The 20,395-nt window shown below is 43.0% G+C and overlaps 1 protein-coding gene across 1 annotated transcript; it reads left to right on the forward strand.

Moving 5' to 3' along the window:
• Positions 1 to 74: 74 nt before the first annotated feature.
• LOC134574576 (oocyte zinc finger protein XlCOF8.4-like) lies at positions 75 to 15,744 on the forward strand. Its single transcript, XM_063433703.1, has 6 exons — positions 75 to 211; positions 10,752 to 10,797; positions 11,715 to 11,866; positions 13,994 to 14,182; positions 14,299 to 14,374; positions 14,627 to 15,744. The coding sequence occupies exons 3-6, from the start codon at positions 11,789 to 11,791 to the stop codon at positions 15,736 to 15,738; spliced, it is 1,455 nt and encodes a 484-aa protein (XP_063289773.1). The 5' UTR covers positions 75 to 211; positions 10,752 to 10,797; positions 11,715 to 11,788; the 3' UTR covers positions 15,739 to 15,744.
• Positions 15,745 to 20,395: the final 4,651 nt, after the last annotated feature.

Genomic DNA, 20,395 nt, shown 5'->3' on the forward strand with positions numbered 1-20,395 from the left:
GCGCATGCTCAGTAGAAGGCAGTTAGTGACTGCGCATGCTCCGGAGGACTGTCTTACCATAGAGACGCAGAGAGAGAGCGGTGCCAAGCTTCAGACTGATCAGTCCATGGAGGAGACCTATTCAGTGACCATGATGGATTCGGGCAATCCCCCCATTATTCCCCAGACTGGGCTGATGGCGCTCTGAGGGTCTGGGATGTGCAAACACAGGGTGAGATTTAACAGACACATTGAAATTATAATCCCCTGATACCTATGGATCACACAGTGCCCTCCCACCAGCCCTTCTGTAACTGTGCCCCCCATCATCAATCCATACCATTCCCTGTGCCCCCCATCATCAATACATACCATTCCCTGTGCCCCCCATCATCAATCTATACCATTCCCTATGCCCCCATCATCAATACATACCATTCCCTGTGCCCCCCATCATCAATACATACCATTCCCTATGCCCCCCATCATCAATACATACCATTCCCTGTGCCCCCCCACCACCACTACTGTAACTGTGCCCCCCCATCATCAATCCATACCATTCCCTGTGCCCCCATCATCAATCCATACCATTCCCTGTGCCCCCCATAATCAATCCATACCATTCCCTGTGCCCCCCATCATCAATCCATACCATTCCCTATGCCCCCCATCATCAATCCATACCATTCCCTGTGCCCCCCATCATCAATCCATACCATTCCCTATGCCCCCCATCATCAATACATACCATTCCCTGTGCCCCCCATCATCAATACATACCATTCCCTGTGCCCCCCATCATCAATACATACCATTCCCTGTGCCCCCCCACCACCACTACTGTAACTTATCCTCCCATCATCAATCCATACTATTCCCTGTGCCCCCATCATCAATCCATACCATTCCCTGTGCCCCCCACCACCACTACTGTAACTGTGCCCCCCATCATCATTCTATACCATTCCCTGTGCCCCCACCACCACTACTGCAACTGTGCCCCCCATCATCAATACATACCATTCCCTGTGCCCCCCCACCAGCCCTCCTGTAACTGTGCCCCCTACCATTGTCAGGATCCAGACAGGGATCCAACATGCAGAGTACTAGAACAGATAGACGTATACCGGACCTTAGAGTGGCCGGACTAACGTCACATAAACAGAGAATAGTCAGGGGTCGAGCTGAGGTCGAGGGAACGAGAAGACAGGTAAGCGAGGTCCAAGCCGAGAGTCAAGGGTAGGAGAGAGAATCAAAGTCAGAAAGCACACCAAGTCAATAACCAAAAACCAAACACTAAGAACGCACTGAGGGAACAGGCAAGCTGAAACCACGACAGGGCAATGAGTCACTGGAAGTGATTGCCTTTTATACCCTCTCTCTTTAATTGGTGCCCACGCCCCCAAAACGTCCTGGTTTGAATATTCAGGCGGGTTGTGATGTCATCAACGTCGTGACGCCGGCGGGATTGCGCCATGGAATCGGAGTTTTGAAATGAGGGAGCTAATTTAATAGAAGGTCTAAGAATTCTATCCCTAGTGTTTTGTCTTTGTCTCATACGTTCATCAATGCGGGATAAAAACGAGATCAGATCTTCCAAATTTTCAGGGAGTTCCCTAGTAGCTACCTCATCTAACATTTCCTCAGTCCATTTAGAAAGACATCTATGAATGCCTGTTCATTCCATTTCACCTCAGAAGCCAAAGATCTGAATTCTAATGCATAATTCACAAGAGAACTATTTCTTTGCCTGAGGCGTAGTAATGCCTTAGCGGCGTTAGTCTTCCTCCCCGGAGGATCGAATGTTCTTCTGAAGGCTTCTATAAAGGCGTTATAATTGTAAACTAGCGGATTATCATTCTCCCATAAGGGATTGGCCCATCTAAGTGCTTTATCTATCAGCAAGGTTATGATAAATCCGACCCTGCCTCTGTCAGTAGGATAGGCCCGGGGGTTTAATTCGAAATGAATACTAATCTGGTTCAAAAAACCTCGACAAGTATCTGGTGAACCATCATAGCGTAGTGGTGAAGTCACACGAAAGGGAGCCCCTACCGTAGCTACTTCTAATCCTGTGTTACCAGGAGCAGAAAAAGACGTACGGGTCTCCTCAGGCTGCAAGTTCGGCCGAGATAATAATGCCTGTAAGGCCATAGCCATTTGGTCCATTCTATGATCCATAGCTTTGAATCTAGAGTCCTGAGAGGAGGCCTGGGAACTAGTACCTGCAGGATCCATTGGCCCTGTCGTAATGTCAGGATCCAGACAGGGATCCAACATGCAGAGTACTAGAACAGATAGACGTATACCGGACCTTAGAGTGGCCAGACTAACGTCACATAAACAGAGAATAGTCAGGGGCGAGCCGAGGTCGAGGGAACGAGAAGACAGGTAAGCGAGGTCCAAGCCGAGAGTCAAGGGTAGGAGAGAGAATCAAAGTCAGAAAACACGCCAAGTCAATAACCAAAAACCAAACACTAAGAACGCACTGAGGGAACAGGCAAGCTGAAACCACGACAGGGCAATGAGTCACTGGAAGTGATTGCCTTTTATACCCTCTCTCTTTAATTGGTGCCCACGCCCCCAAAACGTCCTGGTTTGAATATTCAGGCGGGTTGTGATGTCATTGATGTCGTGACGTCGGCGGGATTGCGCCGCGTCATAAAAGAGGGCGGGGTTATCGCGGCCAGCGTTAAACATGCCGATATTGCGGGGCGGGGCCTGGCTGCTGGCTGAACAAGACGCAGGGTGAGGGAGCTCCTCAACCCTACAGCCTTTTCTATACGAAAAAAGGGCAATCAGCCCCAAAAATCACTCAGCGAGAACATACCTCGACTCAAAAGCATGCAGGCAACAAACGGGCGTGAAAACCAGATGGCAGCTCATGCCCGTGGAGAAGAGGGCACCTTGCGGCCTACCAATGGATACCGGGCGGGAGGCGCGGCCGGCCTCCTGTCCACTAATCGACTCGCAGGCAGCCTGAGGCTCGCTTACCCCCCCTCTGGGCCGGTGGGGGTTATCCCGGCCCCCGCTGGGACACATGCTGAGGTCCTCCAGGGCCATTATGAGCTACCCACACGACAACCAGAATGCCGCGCAAGGGCGCCCAAGATGGCGGATGCGGCTACAACACAAATAACGATGCAGCATCAGGCCGACCTCTCCGACCCACTCAGCCACTTTGAAGCGCGACTGGATGCAGCCTTTGAAAAATTCTGGGCCAACCTAATGAAGCGGATGAATAGAGTGCCCCCTGCAACGTCGCCACAGGTGAGAACGCAGGCACTCAGCGATAAGAGGCGCGAGAGACCCCCAAAAGGCAACCCGACCACATTAAAGGCACACCACGCTACCTTATGCCCTCCCAGGCCTAGAGCCAACCGGGGAGCACCCCCGAAGCACAAACCACATTTGCGGAAAGGAGCAATACGCCAAGCTCAACGTGGAAAAGATTTCTGCACTCTCCCGGCTGGGAAGAATTTGGACTCAAGGAGGACCCAAGTTCGTGGCACCATAGTGCAGGCTCTGAAACAGGCCTGGGGCAAGGGGAGTACCTCGCTCACGATAAACAGCATGGCTCACCACAGTGGACTATACACGTCTGTGCGGCAGATGCCTAGCCAGGGCATCGGCTAACTCTATGAATCCGGAGCTGGCTGCAGGCCAAGATAAGTAACCGGACAGGGACTTTGATCTAGGACTGTGGACCCAGCAGCATAAAAAGCATGCAATTTTGCTTAATTTTGCACTGCAAGATATTGGTTGCCTTATTTAATGCTATTTTAGATGCATAATCATCTTAGTTAAGATTGTATAATCTGCTTCAGACCACTTAGATAGAAATGTTTCATCCAGTACTAATCGACAACTCAGCGACATTTGTTTATGTTTCTGTTTTTTCTGTATGTATAATCTTACTTATGCACCATACAAAAAAAAAAAAAAAAAACATGCCGATATTGCTGGAGGCAAGAGAGGTATCAGTGGCAGGTACCATGACAGTACCCCCACTCTTAGGAACGCCCACTGGGTGAAAAGGACCAGGCCGAGACGGAAAGCGGTTATGGTACGCCCGAAGAAGGCGAGGAGCATGGATATCCGTATGAGGAACCCAAGATCTCTCTTCAGGGCCAAAACCCTTCCAGTCGACAAGATACTGTAATTTCCCACGAGAAATACGGGAGTCAAGGATGAAATTCACCTCATATTCCTCCTGACCCTCAACCTGAATAGAAGAGGGAGGAGTCGAGACCGAAGTGAACCTATTACAAACGAGAGGCTTTAAAAGTGAAACATGAAACGAATCAGGAACGCGTTAACCAGGGGGAAGAGCAAGTTGGTAAGCAACAGGATTGATCCTCCGTAGGACTGTGTAAGGACCAACGAAACGAGGAGCGAATTTCATGGAGGGAACCGTCAAACGCAAGTGTCTGGTACTCAACCACACCTTGTCCCCAGGGCAGAACGTAAGAGCAGGCCTTCTGCGTTTATCCGCATGCCGTTTAAATAGAGCTGAAGTGCGAACAAGAACATGGTGAATCTGATCCCATAACTTCCTCAGATTGCCAACGTGGACATCGACCATTGGCAAACCCTGTGAGGGGGATACCGACGGAAGAATGGTAGGGTTGAAGCCGTAATTCATGAAGAAGGGGCTAGTATGAGTAGAATCACAAACCAAATTGTTGTGTGCAAACTCCGCCCAAGGAATCAAATCAATCCAATTATCCTGGTGTTCGGATACAAAACAGCGCAAATATTGCTCGATCTTCTGGTTGGTACGTTCAGCAGCCCCATTAGATTGGGGATGGTAGGCCGATGAGAAATTCAATTGGATACCCAACTGGGAACAGAAGGATCTCCAAAAACGAGATACAACCTGGGGGCCCCTATCAGAAACAATATCTATAGGCATTCCATGCAAGCGAAAAATCTCCCTAGCAAAAATCACGGCTAATTCGGGAGCAGAAGGTAGTTTAGGTAAGGGAGTAAAATGAGCCATTTTAGTAAACCTGTCAACAACAGTGAGAATAACTGTATGGTTATGAGAGACCGGTAATTCGACAATAAAGTCCATAGCTAAACTGGACCACGGTTTCTTAGGTATAGCTAAAGGTTGTAGTAAGCCACACGGAAGCGTGTGAGGTTGTTTAGATTTAGCACAAATGGTGCAAGCCATGACATACTCTCTAGCATCTCCACGTAAGGTAGGCCACCAAAACTTTTGGGAAATCAGAGAGAAGGTCTTGTGGATGCCAGGATGTCCGGCAATTCTACTGTCGTGGAAGCATGAGAGCAATTCAATCTGGAGGAAGGAGGGAACAAAGTACTTTCCCACAGGGGTATTCGCTGGAGCCAAGCGTTGTTCCTTTTCTATTTTGAGTAATAAAGGAGAATGAACTTTCAAACTGGTATTGGCTACAATATTCTGCTTGGGAACTATGGAAGACATGGGAACTTCCTGAAAAGTATTAGGTTCGAATTGACGTGAAAGAGCATTAGCCTTGGTATTCTTGGTGCCAGGTCTGTAGGTTAGAACGTAATTAAAATGAGCAAGGAACAAGGACCAACGAGCTTGTCTGGCGGACAATCTTTTGACTTCCCCAATGTATGACAAATTCTTATGGTCAGTCAAAATGGTAACTGGTTGCAAAGTCCCTTCTAAGAGATGCCTCCATTCCTTCAAGGCCATGATCACCGCCAACAGTTCCCTGTCCCCAATGTCATACCGTCTCTCCGTGTCAGATCATTTTTTAGAAAAAAATCCACACGGATGTAACGGTTTGCCCAACCCTTGCCTTTGTGATAGCACTGCCCCTACACCCGTCTCTGAGGCATCAACTTCCAGTAAAAAAGGCAAAGAGGTGTCAGGGTGAACCAAAATCGGAGCAGAGGCAAAAGTCTCCTTGAGAGTCTTGAAGGCAGCCAATGCCTCCTTAGTCCACACTTTGGTATTATCCCCTTCTTGGTCATGTTAGTAATGGGCGCTATTATAGATGAGAATCCCTTAATGAAGCGTCTATAATAATTGGAGAACCCAATAAATCTTTGTAAGGCTTTGAGTCCAGAGGGTAAAGGCCAGTGTAAGATAGACTGAAGTTTCAATGGGTCCATCTTGAAACCTTCACTGGAAATAACATAACCTAGAAAATTTATCTGGGATTGGTCAAAACTACATTTTTCCAATTTGCAGTATAAACCGTGTTTAAATCGTTTATGCAACACTCTCCTAACTTGTCTGTGATGAATTTCTATGTTTTTGGAATGTATTAGTATGTCGTCCAGGTATACTATTACGCTTTCCTCTTGAAACTCTCTCAATACTTCATTGATGAGATCCTGGAAAACAGCTGGAGCATTGCATAGCCCGAAAGGCATCACAGTATACTCATAGTGCCCATAATGTGTATTGAATGCAGTTTTCCACTCATCGCCTTGCTGAATTCTTACCAAGTTATAGTCTCATCGTAAGTCCAACTTAGTAAAAATTCTGGAACCCTTAATTCTATCAAATAGCTCAGTGATTAGAGGAATAGGGTAAGCGTTTTTAATGGTTATTTTATTTAGGCCCCGGTAATCTATGCATGGTCTTAGAGTACCATCCTTTTTTGAGACAAAGAAAAATCCAGCACCCGCTGGTGATGTAGACCTTCTAATAAAACCTTTTTCCAGATTTTCTTTTATATATTCTTCTAGTACTAGATTCTCTTTAGTGGATAAATGATACACAGTACCACGGGGAGGCATCGTGCCAGGTAAAAATTGCCTTTTATACCCTCTCTCTTTAGGTAGTAGCTTGATAGAGCATTTAAAAGACCTATGGGGAGGTAAAGTGTCAGCCCTTCCTTTATCAAAGTGTCAGCCCTTCCTTTATCAAAGTGTCAGCCCTTCCTTTATCAAAGACTGATTTAAGGTCCTGGTATTGAAGAGGTATCCATGAATCAATGCACTGGGAATGTTGAGAGGGTATGTTAGCTATGGGAACAGGTTTGACCCTGTCAGGGTACCTGTGGTCTCTACCTCCGAAAGAGGTAGAGACTTAGCTGTTCCTCCATCCAGACGGTCTGATGGCTCCCTTCCCCGCGGTCTATCCGGTCATGCTAGGCCGGCCGCGAGGGAGTGACTGCCTTTTACAGCATCTAGGCAGGAAGTAGTCATCAGGACACTCCCCCGGAACGACCTGTCAGTCAATTGCTGCAGGACCAATCAAGACGCCTCGGAGGCGTGGTTACTGCTCTGAACAGGGTATTTAACAGAGCTTCTTTCATTAGCTCATTGCCCTGTCGTGGTTCTAGCTTGTTCTAGTCACTCAGTGCTTGTGTATTCTATTATCCCTTTTGGTTTTGACCCGGCTTGTTTACCTTACTCTGCTTATCTCTGTTACCCTTGATTCGGCTTGTCTCTCGCTTACCTGTCTTCTGTTACCCTCGACCTCGGCTTGTCTTTGACCATTCTATACTGTACTACTTACGTTAGTCCGGCCATTCTAAGGTCCGGTATACGTATCTGGCTACTGTTTGTACTCTGCGTGTTGGATCCCTGTCCCGATCCTGACAGACCCGAAGCAAACACCTGCCAGTACAACCCGAACCCCACGATACTATCTCTCCTAACTCCCAGTCAATGACAGGATTGTGTTTCCTTAGCCATGGATATCCCAAAACCACGGGAAATGAAGGAGAAGAAATTAAAAGTAACAATATAGTCTCCTCGTGAAGCATGCCTATAGTACCTTTGATTGGCAAGGTTTCATGAGAAATGACAGGCTCTGAAAGTGGTCTACCATCTATGGCCTCCACGACCAAGGGTGTTTCTCTTAATTGAAAAGGAAGGCATTGTTTCTTGGCAAAAACTAGATCCATAAAGCTCTCTGCTGCTCCAGAATCTATTAAAGCAAAGGTATTCACGGAAACCTTCTCCCAGATCAAAGAGTTAGGAATAAGAAGCCTTTGGTCTTTCTGACTGTTTATAGAGAACGGGATCGCATCACCCAAGTCCTGTCCTCTGGAGGGCCTTAGGTGCGAGCGTTTCCCGGCCTAGTAGGACAAGAAATGAGTAAGTGGCCCCTTTGTCCACAATATAAACAGAGACCCTCTCTTCTCCTATATTGTCTCTCTTGTTCAGTTAGTCGAGTAGTTCCTAACTGCATAGGTTCAGGTAGTGCTAGCGCCATGGAATCGGAGTTTTGAAATGAGGGAGCTAATTTAATAGAAGGTCTAAGAATTCTATCCCTAGTGTTTTGTCTTTGTCTCATACGTTCATCAATGCGGGATAAAAACGAGATCAGATCTTCCAAATTTTCAGGGAGTTCCCTAGTAGCTACCTCATCTAACATTTCCTCAGTCCATTTAGAAAGACATCTATGAATGCCTGTTCATTCCATTTCACCTCAGAAGCCAAAGATCTGAATTCTAATGCATAATTCACAAGAGAACTATTTCTTTGCCTGAGGCGTAGTAATGCCTTAGCGGCGTTAGTCTTCCTCCCCGGAGGATCGAATGTTCTTTTGAAGGCTTCTATAAAGGCGTTATAATTGTAAACTAGCGGATTATCATTCTCCCATAAGGGATTGGCCCATCTAAGTGCTTTATCTATCAGCAAGGTTATGATAAATCCGACCCTGCCTCTGTCAGTAGGATAGGCCCGGGGTTTAATTCGAAATGAATACTAATCTGGTTCAAAAAACCTCGACAAGTATCTGGTGAACCATCATAGCGTAGTGGTGAAGTCACACGAAAGGGAGCCCCTACCGTAGCTACTTCTAATCCTGTGTTACCAGGAGCAGAAAAAGACGTACGGGTCTCAGGCTGCAAGTTCGGCCGAGATAATAATGCCTGTAAGGCCATAGCCATTTGGTCCATTCTATGATCCATAGCTTTGAATCTAGAGTCCTGAGAGGAGGCCTGGGAACTAGTACCTGCAGGATCCATTGGCCCTGTCGTAATGTCAGGATCCAGACAGGGATCCAACATGCAGAGTACTAGAACAGATAGACGTATACCGGACCTTAGAGTGGCCAGACTAACGTCACATAAACAGAGAATAGTCAGGGGCGAGCCGAGGTCGAGGGAACGAGAAGACAGGTAAGCGAGGTCCAAGCCGAGAGTCAAGGGTAGGAGAGAGAATCAAAGTCAGAAAACACGCCAAGTCAATAACCAAAAACCAAACACTAAGAACGCACTGAGGGAACAGGCAAGCTGAAACCACGACAGGGCAATGAGTCACTGGAAGTGATTGCCTTTTATACCCTCTCTCTTTAATTGGTGCCCACGCCCCCAAAACGTCCTGGTTTGAATATTCAGGCGGGTTGTGATGTCATCAACGTCGTGACGCCGGCGGGATTGCGCCGCGTCATAAAAGAGGGCGGGGTTATCGCGGCCAGCGTTAAACATGCCGATATTGCTGGAGGCAAGAGAGGTATCAGTGGCAGGTACCATGACAACCATCAATACATACCATTCCCTGTGCCCCCCATCATCAATACATACCATTCCCTGTGCCCCCCATCATCAATCCATACCATTCCCTATGCCCCCCATCATCAATCCATACCATTCACTGTGCCCCCATCATCAATACATACCATTCCCTGTGCCCCCATCATCAATACATACCATTCCCTGTGCCCCCCATCATCAATACATACCATTCCCTGTGCCCCCCATCATCAATACATACCATTCCCTGTGCCCCCACCACCACTACTGTAACTGTGCCCCCCATCATCAATACATACCATTCCCTGTGCCCCCCCACCAGCCCTCTTATAACTGTGCCCCATCATCAATCCATACCATTCCCTGTGCCCCCCAGCCTTCCTATAACTGTGCCCCCATCATCAATCCATACCATTCCCTGTGCCACCACCAGCCATCCTGTAACTGGGTAAATCTTATCAATCCATACCATTCACTATGTCACCCCAGCCCTCCTATAACTGGGTAAGTCCTATCAATCATATTATCCCCTGTGCCGCCGCCCTCCTGTAACTGGGTAAGTCCTATCCATTCATATCTTCCCCTGTGCACCTGCCAGCCCTCCTATAACTGAGGCAGTCCTATCAATTCATATCTGTGCACCTGCATGGCTATGTGTCCCTGCTTTATAGAGGGTGAAATGTCTGTGTTTGTAGCCATTATTGCCAATTGATATGTTATTAAATAGCAGTTGTATGTGCTAACTTTATATATTTACAGTTCTTCGTTATTAGGAAAAACTCACTAACTACTTAGATCTCTTTTAGGAGGTGCTGAAGTTAAATAAAATGCCCCTGTCCTACAATGATGGCACAGGGCACATTCATGCTCTCCCACATGGCATCCCACTGTACCTAGATCAGGGGTAGGCAACCTTCGGCACGCCAGATGTTGTGGACTACACCTCCATTGAAACTTTCCAGCATTACGACTGAAAGAGCGTTATGGGAGATGTAGTCCACAATATCTGGAGTGCCGAAGTTGCCTAATCCTGACCGAGGTTATAGTGCCCACACTTGTGTCCTAATGAAAATTCTAAATTTGAACTGAAATGTTGACAGATGGATTTATGGTGGAATAAAGAAGACTATTTTCCTAAGTGTTGGCTTATCATGGATTTGCGCTCTCGCTCTCTCTCTCTCTCTCTCTCTCTCTCTCTATATATATATATATATATATATGACTGTTCCAGACACCGTGAACGTACAATACAATATATAACTATATGAAAAGGTCTAGATGTGCACCCTGTTTTTGCTTTTTCCATTGATATTAATCTTTCTGCCCTTCTAGGATAATTAGTTGCTGCACCTGAAGTTGGTCCTCTGATCATAGCAAGGTAACTCATACTTTAATTTATTTATGTGTTTTGTCTGTCTTGAATACCACATTTTAATATGTAATTGTGCCATTTTTATTACCGATTAAAAAATAAACCATAAATCTGTCAAATCATTTTGGCTTCTTATTAAAGAAGGCAAGGTTTCTAATGATTTGGTCCTAGTTAGTTAAATCCCCATAGGGGGAAACTGCATCAACAACAGTGTATAAAGCCAGTGCATACTAATATTGATAACTCATTCAATCAAAATACAGGTTATGGTTGCTTGTCTTTTTGGTCAGAAGCCAGAGTGCTCATTCAAAGCTGAAGGATTGGATTGGATTCAGTGCTGCTCTTTGAGAAGCATTTGCTTGGCTGAGCTTGACGCTTTCCACGCATGCACAAAAGGTCACTAGTGATTCTCTACAAGAAGCATTGGATTGGCCGATAGGTTCGTCATTAGGGTTGGAACTGTGGCAAAGAGATGGTTTTGCCACTGGATTACCGGTAATGTCTATTTTCTCTGAATCTAAATCAACAATGTTGAATGGAATGTTATTTTAACACTGGCCATTTACAAACATTGTTTAATACATTAAATGTTGTGGTGCTCCTGCACCCACCATAATGTGCTTTGTACTGTCTTTTGTTTAACCCCTTAAGGACACATGACATGTGTGACACGTCATGATTCCCTTTTATTCCAGAAGTTTGGTCCTTAAGGGGTTAAATAAATTCTGGTGTCTGCATTTGCAATTTATTTGAAGAATAGGACAACCTCAGCCGGGACAATCAAAGTTCTTTTATTTTTGCAGACACGAAGCTCTGGTAGAAATGTCCTATGTGCAATGATAATTAGTTTGTGCATTTAATTGATATTCAGTTTTTTAATTGTCTATTCATGAGCTTTTAATGAACATTACAAACTCTCTTAGAATCTGCACGAGTCAGCTAAAAGTTAACTTCTACGAGGGTAAAGACCACGCTGAGAACGTCGTACTCTTTGATAATGGACAAGAACAAGAATCGGGTGTCTGAAAAGATCTTAAGTATCACCTTTGAGATCATCTATCTGCTCACTGGAGAGGTATTATTGGAATGTCCTAAATGTCGGAGCAGTATTAAAATAATTGCCTTTCAATTAAAGGGTTACTCCAACCAAAAAACAGTGTTTTTATAACCCAGTGTCTTCATTTTGCACAGAATGTTTGTTAGCTACTCAGGAGCTTTAGCTAGCCTGGAATCAATGAACGGTCATGGTGTTTTGAGTTACCCTTTAAGGTGAAAATATTTCTCCATACTTTTTTGGGGACTTAATGACCTGTGGAAACATAATTCTTTCATAGACATGAACACATGCACATGCAGAAGTTACCAGGTTACTTGTGATATTGTACTGGCATCAAAGCTGCCAACTAATTGGTCAGATGTGGGTCCAATTAATGCAGAAGAAATAAAAGAAAACTTGGCAACACCACAATCTTACTGCCCTTTTTTCCACTACCTGACATACTAAGGCCATGTGAATTAAAAAACAAAAATACTGAGAATTGTGCTTTAAAAAAAAAAAAAGTACAACCTACACTAATCAGCCACAACATTTAAATCACTGACAGGTGAAGTGAATAATATTGATTGTATTGTTACAATGGCACCTATTGTATTGTTACAATGGCACCTATGAAGGGGTGAGATATGTAAGGCAGCAAGTGAAGTCATTTCTTGAATTTATTGTGTTGGAAGCATGAAAAATGGGCAAGCAAACATATCTGAGTGACTTTGGCAAGGGCCAAATAGTGATGGCTATACGACTGGATCAGAGCATCTCCAAAATGGCAAGTCTTGTGGGGTGTTCTCAATACGCAGTGGTTAGTACCTACCAAAAGTGGTGCAAGGAAGGACATCAGGTAAACCGTCATCAAATCCATGGGTGCCCAAGGTTCATTGATGCTTGCCCGTCTGGTCCAATCACACAGAAGAGCTACTGTATTTCAGATTGTTGAGAAAGGTATCAGAACACACAGTGCATTGCAGTTTCTTGTGTGTGTGGGGCTGCGTAGCCGCAGATCGGTCAGAATGCCCCGATGACCACTGTCGACCTCCGAAAGCACCTCCAATGGGGACTTGAGTATAAGAACTGGACCATGGGGTATTGAAAGAAGGTTGCTTGGTCTGATTAATCATGTTTTCTTTTATATCAGGTGGCCAGGTGCATGTGTGTGGTTTACCTGGGGAAGAGCTGCATGATGCATTGTGGGAATAATACCAGTCGACGGAAGCAGGGTTATGCTCTGGGCAATGTTCTGCTAGGAAATGTTGGGTCTTAGCATTCATGTGGATGTTACTTTGACATGTACCACCTACCTAGAAATTGTTGTAGACAATGTACACTCCTTCATGGCAATGGTGTTACCTCATGGCTGTGGTCTCTTTCAGCAGGATAAAGACCACACTGCAAACATTGTTCAGGAATGGTTTGAGAAACATGTCAAAGAGTTCAAGGTGTTGCCTTGACCTCCAAATCTAAATCCAATTGAGCATATGTGGGTTGTGCTGGAACAACAACTCAAAACTATGAAGGCCCACCTCACCACTTGCAGGACATAAAGGATCTGCTGCTAATGTCTACCACAGGACACGTTCAGAGGTCTTGTTGAGTCCATGCCTTGATGCATCAGACCTTTTTTGGCAGCATGAGGGGGACCTACTTGTTACTCGGCAGGTGGTTTTAATGATGTGGCTGATCAGTGTATAGATTGTGGAGTATGGATTGTCATTAATTTATGGATGCAGCTAACTTTCACTTAGTTATAGGGTTGTGAAAAAATGTAGTATTGACTGTTAATTCCCTTACCATTTCTATTATTGATCTACAGCACCCAAGCTCCACCCCATACTCACTGGCATGTGGGAAGTCTGGCTTTCCCATTCATCCTTCATGTACTTGGACAGGAGACGGTGTGAGCACAGCTCTCCTTACTTTGTACACAGCATAGATTCTAGTTTTATTAGTAAATGTTTATTTATGGATCGTTTTCCACTAACAGGAGATGAGCATTCAAATGCTGTGGGACTGCACTTCAGGGTGTATATATAATAATTATTATTTTTGTTATGACTTTTTCACACTCGTTAAGATCCCTCTCTCTAAACCCATCATGTCCCATATGGTAAGATTTGGTTGTTTAGAGATTTGATCTTCCTCAATGTATAGGATTATATGATCGTGAAGAAGCCTGGTGACTCTATCAGACAGAGTAGCAGCCCCTGTGTGTCAGAAGAGTCCTGCAAAAACCAGAGCCCTTGCATGGTGCCTCCACTTCACTCACTGATACGGGACAGGAAAAATGAGAAGAAGATCCTGGAACTGACCAATCAGATCATCCAGCTGCTGGCTGGAGAGGTGAGGTTGCTGGGAATGGGACATTATACTGTAAAACCAAGGGATGTGTCTGGATGGTGACTGTGTCATTGTGTGTGGAAGTATGATAAGGAGTTACTGTCACTTTCTCCATGTAGGTAGAGGAGTATGTAGGACAAAAGAATCGTCACAGTGACAGCACGCTGAAAAATCGCAAGCCTTCCAGCTCACCAGGTCAGACTTTTTTTTTACGTGCACTTATTTGGAACTTAAACCAACAATGCATTGAACTTAAAGGGTTACTTCAAGAACCACGACCACTTCAGCGGTTTGAAGTTGTCATGGTGTTAGGAACCTATATGTGCTTTTTTTTTATCCACTATATATTGAAACTGGTATATCAACTGTGTTGAGCATAGATGATATTATTTTGGGTAGTTGTAAGAACTACTCATTAATAATTTCTCATTCCTATTTCTTCCTCAGATGTCCAAATCAAAGATGGAAAAAACATCAGAAAAAGTCAGGGAACAAAAAATGTTTTAATAAATAATTCACAGAGACACAGCAAATCTGTAAAAAGTAATGACACAGGTACACATGAAGAAGGAAATCTCACAGACGTTGAAACTGAAATGGCCACAAAATGTACACAGGTGAGACGTGCATCTATTGATATTAAAGGAGAATTCACAGACGATCATCAACTAAGTGCTGATAAGGATACATCCATGGACTTAGACTATACCCAGATTCATATCAAGGAGGAATTTTTCTCAGATGATGAAGAAGGGAATTTCACAGACACTGACATTTATACGCCTACGGACTATACACCTGGTCATATTGAGGAGGAATCCACATTTTGGGGAAATGGTAATTTTACGGACAATGGTATGTATGGACCAACGGAATATAAAGGATTACATATCGATATTAAGGAGGAATCCTGCCCGTCTGAGGAAAGAAATTTAAACAAAACTGTACCTGCAGAACATCCGCGGATAGACTATATAGTAAAGACTAAAGAACAGAAAAAGAAAAAAAGTGTGACATCAAAAACAAACAAAAACCCCTCGGCACTGGAGTGCAGTGAATGTGGTAAGACATTTAGCAAATTAAAAGCTTTTATATCGCATCAGAGAATACACAGGGTTCCAAGGCTGTATAACTGCTGCGAGTGTGAGGAATCTTTTACAAATAACGCAGATCTTTTTAAACATCATCAGACCCATAAAGTGAAAGGTCTGTCCTGCTCTTATTGTGGGAAGTGCTTCACCTATAAAACAAACCTTGCTATACACATGAAGAGCCACACAGGACAGAAGCCGTATTCTTGTCCTGAGTGTGGGAAGACTTTTACTTACAATTCGTATCTCGTTCGGCATCAGAAAACTCACAGAGGAGAGAAACCGTTTTCCTGTTCAGAATGTGGAAAATGTTTCACCCGAGGTTCCTACCTTGTTCATCATCAGCGGATCCACACGGGAGAAAAGCCGTTTTCTTGTTCGGAATGTGGAAAATGTTTCACCCAAAGCTCAAGTCTTGCTAGACACAAAGTTATTCACACATCAGGAAAAAATATTTTTATAAGTTGAAATTTTGAATTTGGAGATAAACTCCTTACTTTAGAAATAGTTTCTTTGTTCACAGCATAGAATTCATTCTACTGATCATCAGAGGGAACTTTTAGACAAGCTACCATACTTCTACTGAGAATGTCTAAAATGTGTTAGTTGGGGCTTATTCTCCACAATGGTTAGGAATAATTCTCCAACTAAGGCCACATAGCCAAACAATATTGTAAAAATATCTACATTTTGCAGTCCTTTTGTAAAACACAATTTCAGTTTAGTGAAAAAAATTCTACTAGACAAGACACGGCTCTGGAAATTTGGCCAGGAGGAAACACGTGACCGTTCATACCAGATAATATTCAGCAGAGAAAATAAATATATATATATATATATATATATATATCTCAAATGTGGGAACTATGGTTCCTATGAATCCCATTTTGCAATTAAAACAAGTTTCACTTTTAAGGGAAAAAAAACTACTTTTGAATCGAGCCTATTCACGTAAAAGTGAGCTCATAAAAAAAGAATCCAGTTGTTTTTCTATAAATTCTTTATACATACATTAGTTTGCCCTTTTCTGATAAATATGCATATGCATAATCTTCGTAGGACAGTAATATCATCAGAGCTACCTTGTAAAAATGTATTATGGAGAACAACTGATGATGTCAGAACTAGACTGTACTAACCTATAAACGTAGTGATGTCATAATGAAATCCTTTTTTTTTTTTTTTTTTTTTTTTTTTTTTTAGCTGAAATTAAATTAGGACATTTCATATCTCCGAATGGGCAGTGCCCCGTTATAGGAAATTTCATACAGGTACGATGTCCCTTTAGGAAATGGCAGTCCCTTTAAGGTTAAAGTTAGTGTGTATTACAGCACTCTATAAATAATAATGTCTCCACTGGCCTCCAGAGCAATAAAACACTATTTTTGTAAGCCATTCTCTAGCTTACCTAGTTACATAATTAGTTATTGATCAATTCCCCTAAACAATATTGGTATAGACAGAGCTGCCATCAGATATCTTGGGGTTCCCTTAAAATGGTCTGGTTGCTCACCTTGATACACATTACTTGCAACACACACACACACCGATACAAACCCATAAACTGTCATATACATGCACTCGTTCAGAATACACATACACAAAGCTGGTCACACACTCAGACGCACACTGTCAGCCACACAAATGCAAACAGACATCTAAACAAAGTTAAACACTCAGACATAGACCAACATACAGACGTACACACTGTCAGGCACACACACACAGTCATATGTACACACATTGTCAAACAGACAGAGATCCCCAATCTTTTCTTAACACAGTCATCAGCCAAAAATTGTACTATACCCTCTCTTCCTCCCTCTCAGGCAGTCCCACCTTAAATGCAGTTTGGCCAAACCCCTACTAGACTATTTGTTGCGCTGCTCACTTTTCACATCAGGGCAACTAGCAAGCTGGTGTGGCCATCTCCATGTGAAAGCTAGAGAGTAGCAATTATACAAAATGCCATACCCTACCCCCTCCAAACTGCCCCTGGTCTAAACCCTCAAATATCATTTGCAATAGACTGCGACATAATAATGCTAGGAGGAAGTGATATTTATAATATCACGTCCTCCAGCTCCATTGCCAGTGAGGAAGCTATACAAGAACCCATCTAAGAAAGTGTCCACTCTCTGCTGGCCAATGCAGTCTGGTTAGGAGAGATATTGAATTAATGGGATAATGCCTGTACCCCCTGATGGCGGCCCTGAGTATTGATCCACTTTCTTACCACATTCATTAACAGAAACATAGGCTAGCTTGCCTTTTATTTTTGGCTAATCATGCAGCATTAAATGTACACTATAGTCACCAGAACAACTACAGCTTATTGAATTTGTTCTGGTGAGTAGAATCATTACCTTCCGGCTTTTTGCTGTAAACGCTGTCTTTTCAGAGAAAATGCAGTGTTTACATTACAGCCTAGTGATAACTTCACTGGGCACTCCTCAGATGGCTGTTAGAGATCCTTCCTGGGCCATGGCTGCCTAAAATGCATCCAAACATTCAGTATCTCCTCCGTCTGCATGCAGACACTCACTGAACTTTCATCATAGAGATTCATTGATGTAATTCATCTCTATGAGGAGATGCTGATTGGCCAGGGCTGTGTTTGAATCATGCTGGCTCTGCCCCTGATCTGCCTCTTTGTCAGTCTAAGCCAATCCTATGGGGAAGCACTGTGATTGGATCAGGCAACCATTCTGATGATGTCAGCAGACTGCATGTTATTTTAGGCAAACAGCATGCAGAGTTACAGCTTCAGGCTTGAATACAGTAAGATTTTGCTATATTTATGGAGGCATGAGGGGCCCAGGGGGCTAGGTGGTGGATTTAACACTATAGGGTCAGGAATACATGTTTGTGTTCCTGACCATATAGTGATCATTTAAACACTCTGAGCTAAATTGATCTGTAATTTGTTACTTTATTGAAGCCAGCCATTTATTTGCACCATAACACAATCTATAACTGTCAGCTTGCTCCTGTGAAGATCGGTAATATAAATATGTAACTTGAAACATATTCATACATAATCAACAGTGTATTCAAACTCCCATTGGTTCAGTTGAGCAAAATGTCCAGAAGATCAGAAATAGAAATATATTTGTCGAAAAATACTCTTTAGTGAAACAACCTTCGAGGTCCTATTGAATAATATAATATTTTTTTTATTGAGATCTAAGTTAAAAGTCACATCACAAGAGTACACAGAACGGATTATCGATAGGTTCCACCATTCCATTACAACGCGTTACATTAAGCTCTGTGGATGCCGTGAGTTGGCACTTCACAACCTAGGTGTACTCCTGTAATGTGAATTAGAACCTTTAACTATTCTAATATACACTAGTGGCCAAAATTGTGGAAACATTTTGGAAAATGTGTATTGCTGAGATTTGATGGCTCATAACATCAGTCCTTTTTTTAATAAAAAAAATACCATAAACTGATATTTTATCAACCCCTTAAGGACCAAACTTCTGGAATAAAAGGAAATCATGACATGTCACACATATCGTGTGTCCCTAAGGGGTTAAAGACACATGACATGTGTGACATGTCATGATTCCCTTTTATTCCAGAAGTTTGGTCCTTAAGGGGTTAAAAAAAAGATAATTAAATGCAGAATGTAATGCAATGTATGTTATTAAAAAATATATTTTAAAATAAATGTGTAAAAACAGAGTTGAGCTTCCAAATGATAATTGGGATGTGCCCCCTGTGGGGTGGAGGGAGTATGGGTACTGAATAGAGCTCAAAACTTGATCAGGGCTCAGTAATCCCCGTACAAACAATTTTCCACAATTTTGGCCACTAGCGCACGAGAAGACCAAGAAAGCTGTAGGAGTGGTTTTAAACAAACATATTTGTAATTTTTTGTAATGCAGAATTTTAAACTTGCTGCTACATCAATCATCACAAGACACCCTGCATTACTGGTTAATGTGACTTGAAAGTAAAAGAGGGCCCAGGAATTCCTGACTACTAAGACATTATTAGGAACCTTTATAAAAAAAACATGTACCGCGTTGCCATGGCAACGTGCAAATATGTCACGTTTTAATATAATCCTACAAAGCCTTCTTAAAGAGAATAACAATTCACTTTGATTTAGATCATTGACAAACACATTGCTGTTACAGACATGCTAACACCAATTTCTAGGTTAGCTGCAGAAACCACTAACATTATATTGAATAAATAAAATTTATTAATCATGTAAACTTGAACACCAAGTAGTCTCTGCTCCTATACACAGATCTTAGCGGATCTTTATTAAGCACTAAAATGTATTTTTGTTTAGTAGAATTTTTTTACTTCTGTATATACGGCGACTGTGTTATCCCTGTAGTTAGCGCATTTTTTTAAAACACAGGTTTTCATATTTCGGGATTCTTGTATCCTGTACAGATTGCCGGCATGTCTTTTAAATTCATCATAGAAAGCTTAGCAGAATTCTATACATTTTTTGTTTTGTTTTTTGGCATAGGAGTTACCTTCACCTCCTTTTCCCCAAATAAAGGATTGTAAATACTGTGAACAAGATGTTCCATGTGTTTTGTGGTGTTGACTTTTTTAATTAAACAATTAAAAATATTAATCTGAAGGCAGACGTGTATGTTTGTGTCTTGAGTGTGTTGTGTATGAGCAGCTCAGGATAGCCTTTAACCCCTTAAGGACACATGACATGTGTGACATGTCATGATTCCCTTTTATTCCAGAAGTTTGGTCCTTAAGGGGTTAATAGTAGTGAGTGACACTACGCTCAGAATACAAACACCCATTGTTACCTTGCAACTAATACTCCTTGATTATGCTCAGGTAGCATCAATAAGGAGAAGTCGCCTTCCATCTAGTTAGGACCTAGAGTTTAAAAAAGAATAGTGAGCTGGCTTCACTCAGACCAAGTGTAGAATTTAAAAGTAATATTGCTGATGCTTTGTCCAACAAAGAATACATTTTATTTAGAAATCCATCTACAATTTAATCTAAACGGCCCCCCAAAAAAGTAAAAATAGAACAAGCTGCACAAATAGCTATTTTTTTAAAATGTTGTGAGTGTATCTCCAGATTGCCACATAACTGACCCAAGAGGAGGCGACAGCACGAGTGGAAC

Source organism: Pelobates fuscus, chromosome 10 (genome assembly GCF_036172605.1).
Source record: "Pelobates fuscus isolate aPelFus1 chromosome 10, aPelFus1.pri, whole genome shotgun sequence".
Taxonomy (NCBI): Eukaryota; Metazoa; Chordata; class Amphibia; order Anura; family Pelobatidae; genus Pelobates; species Pelobates fuscus.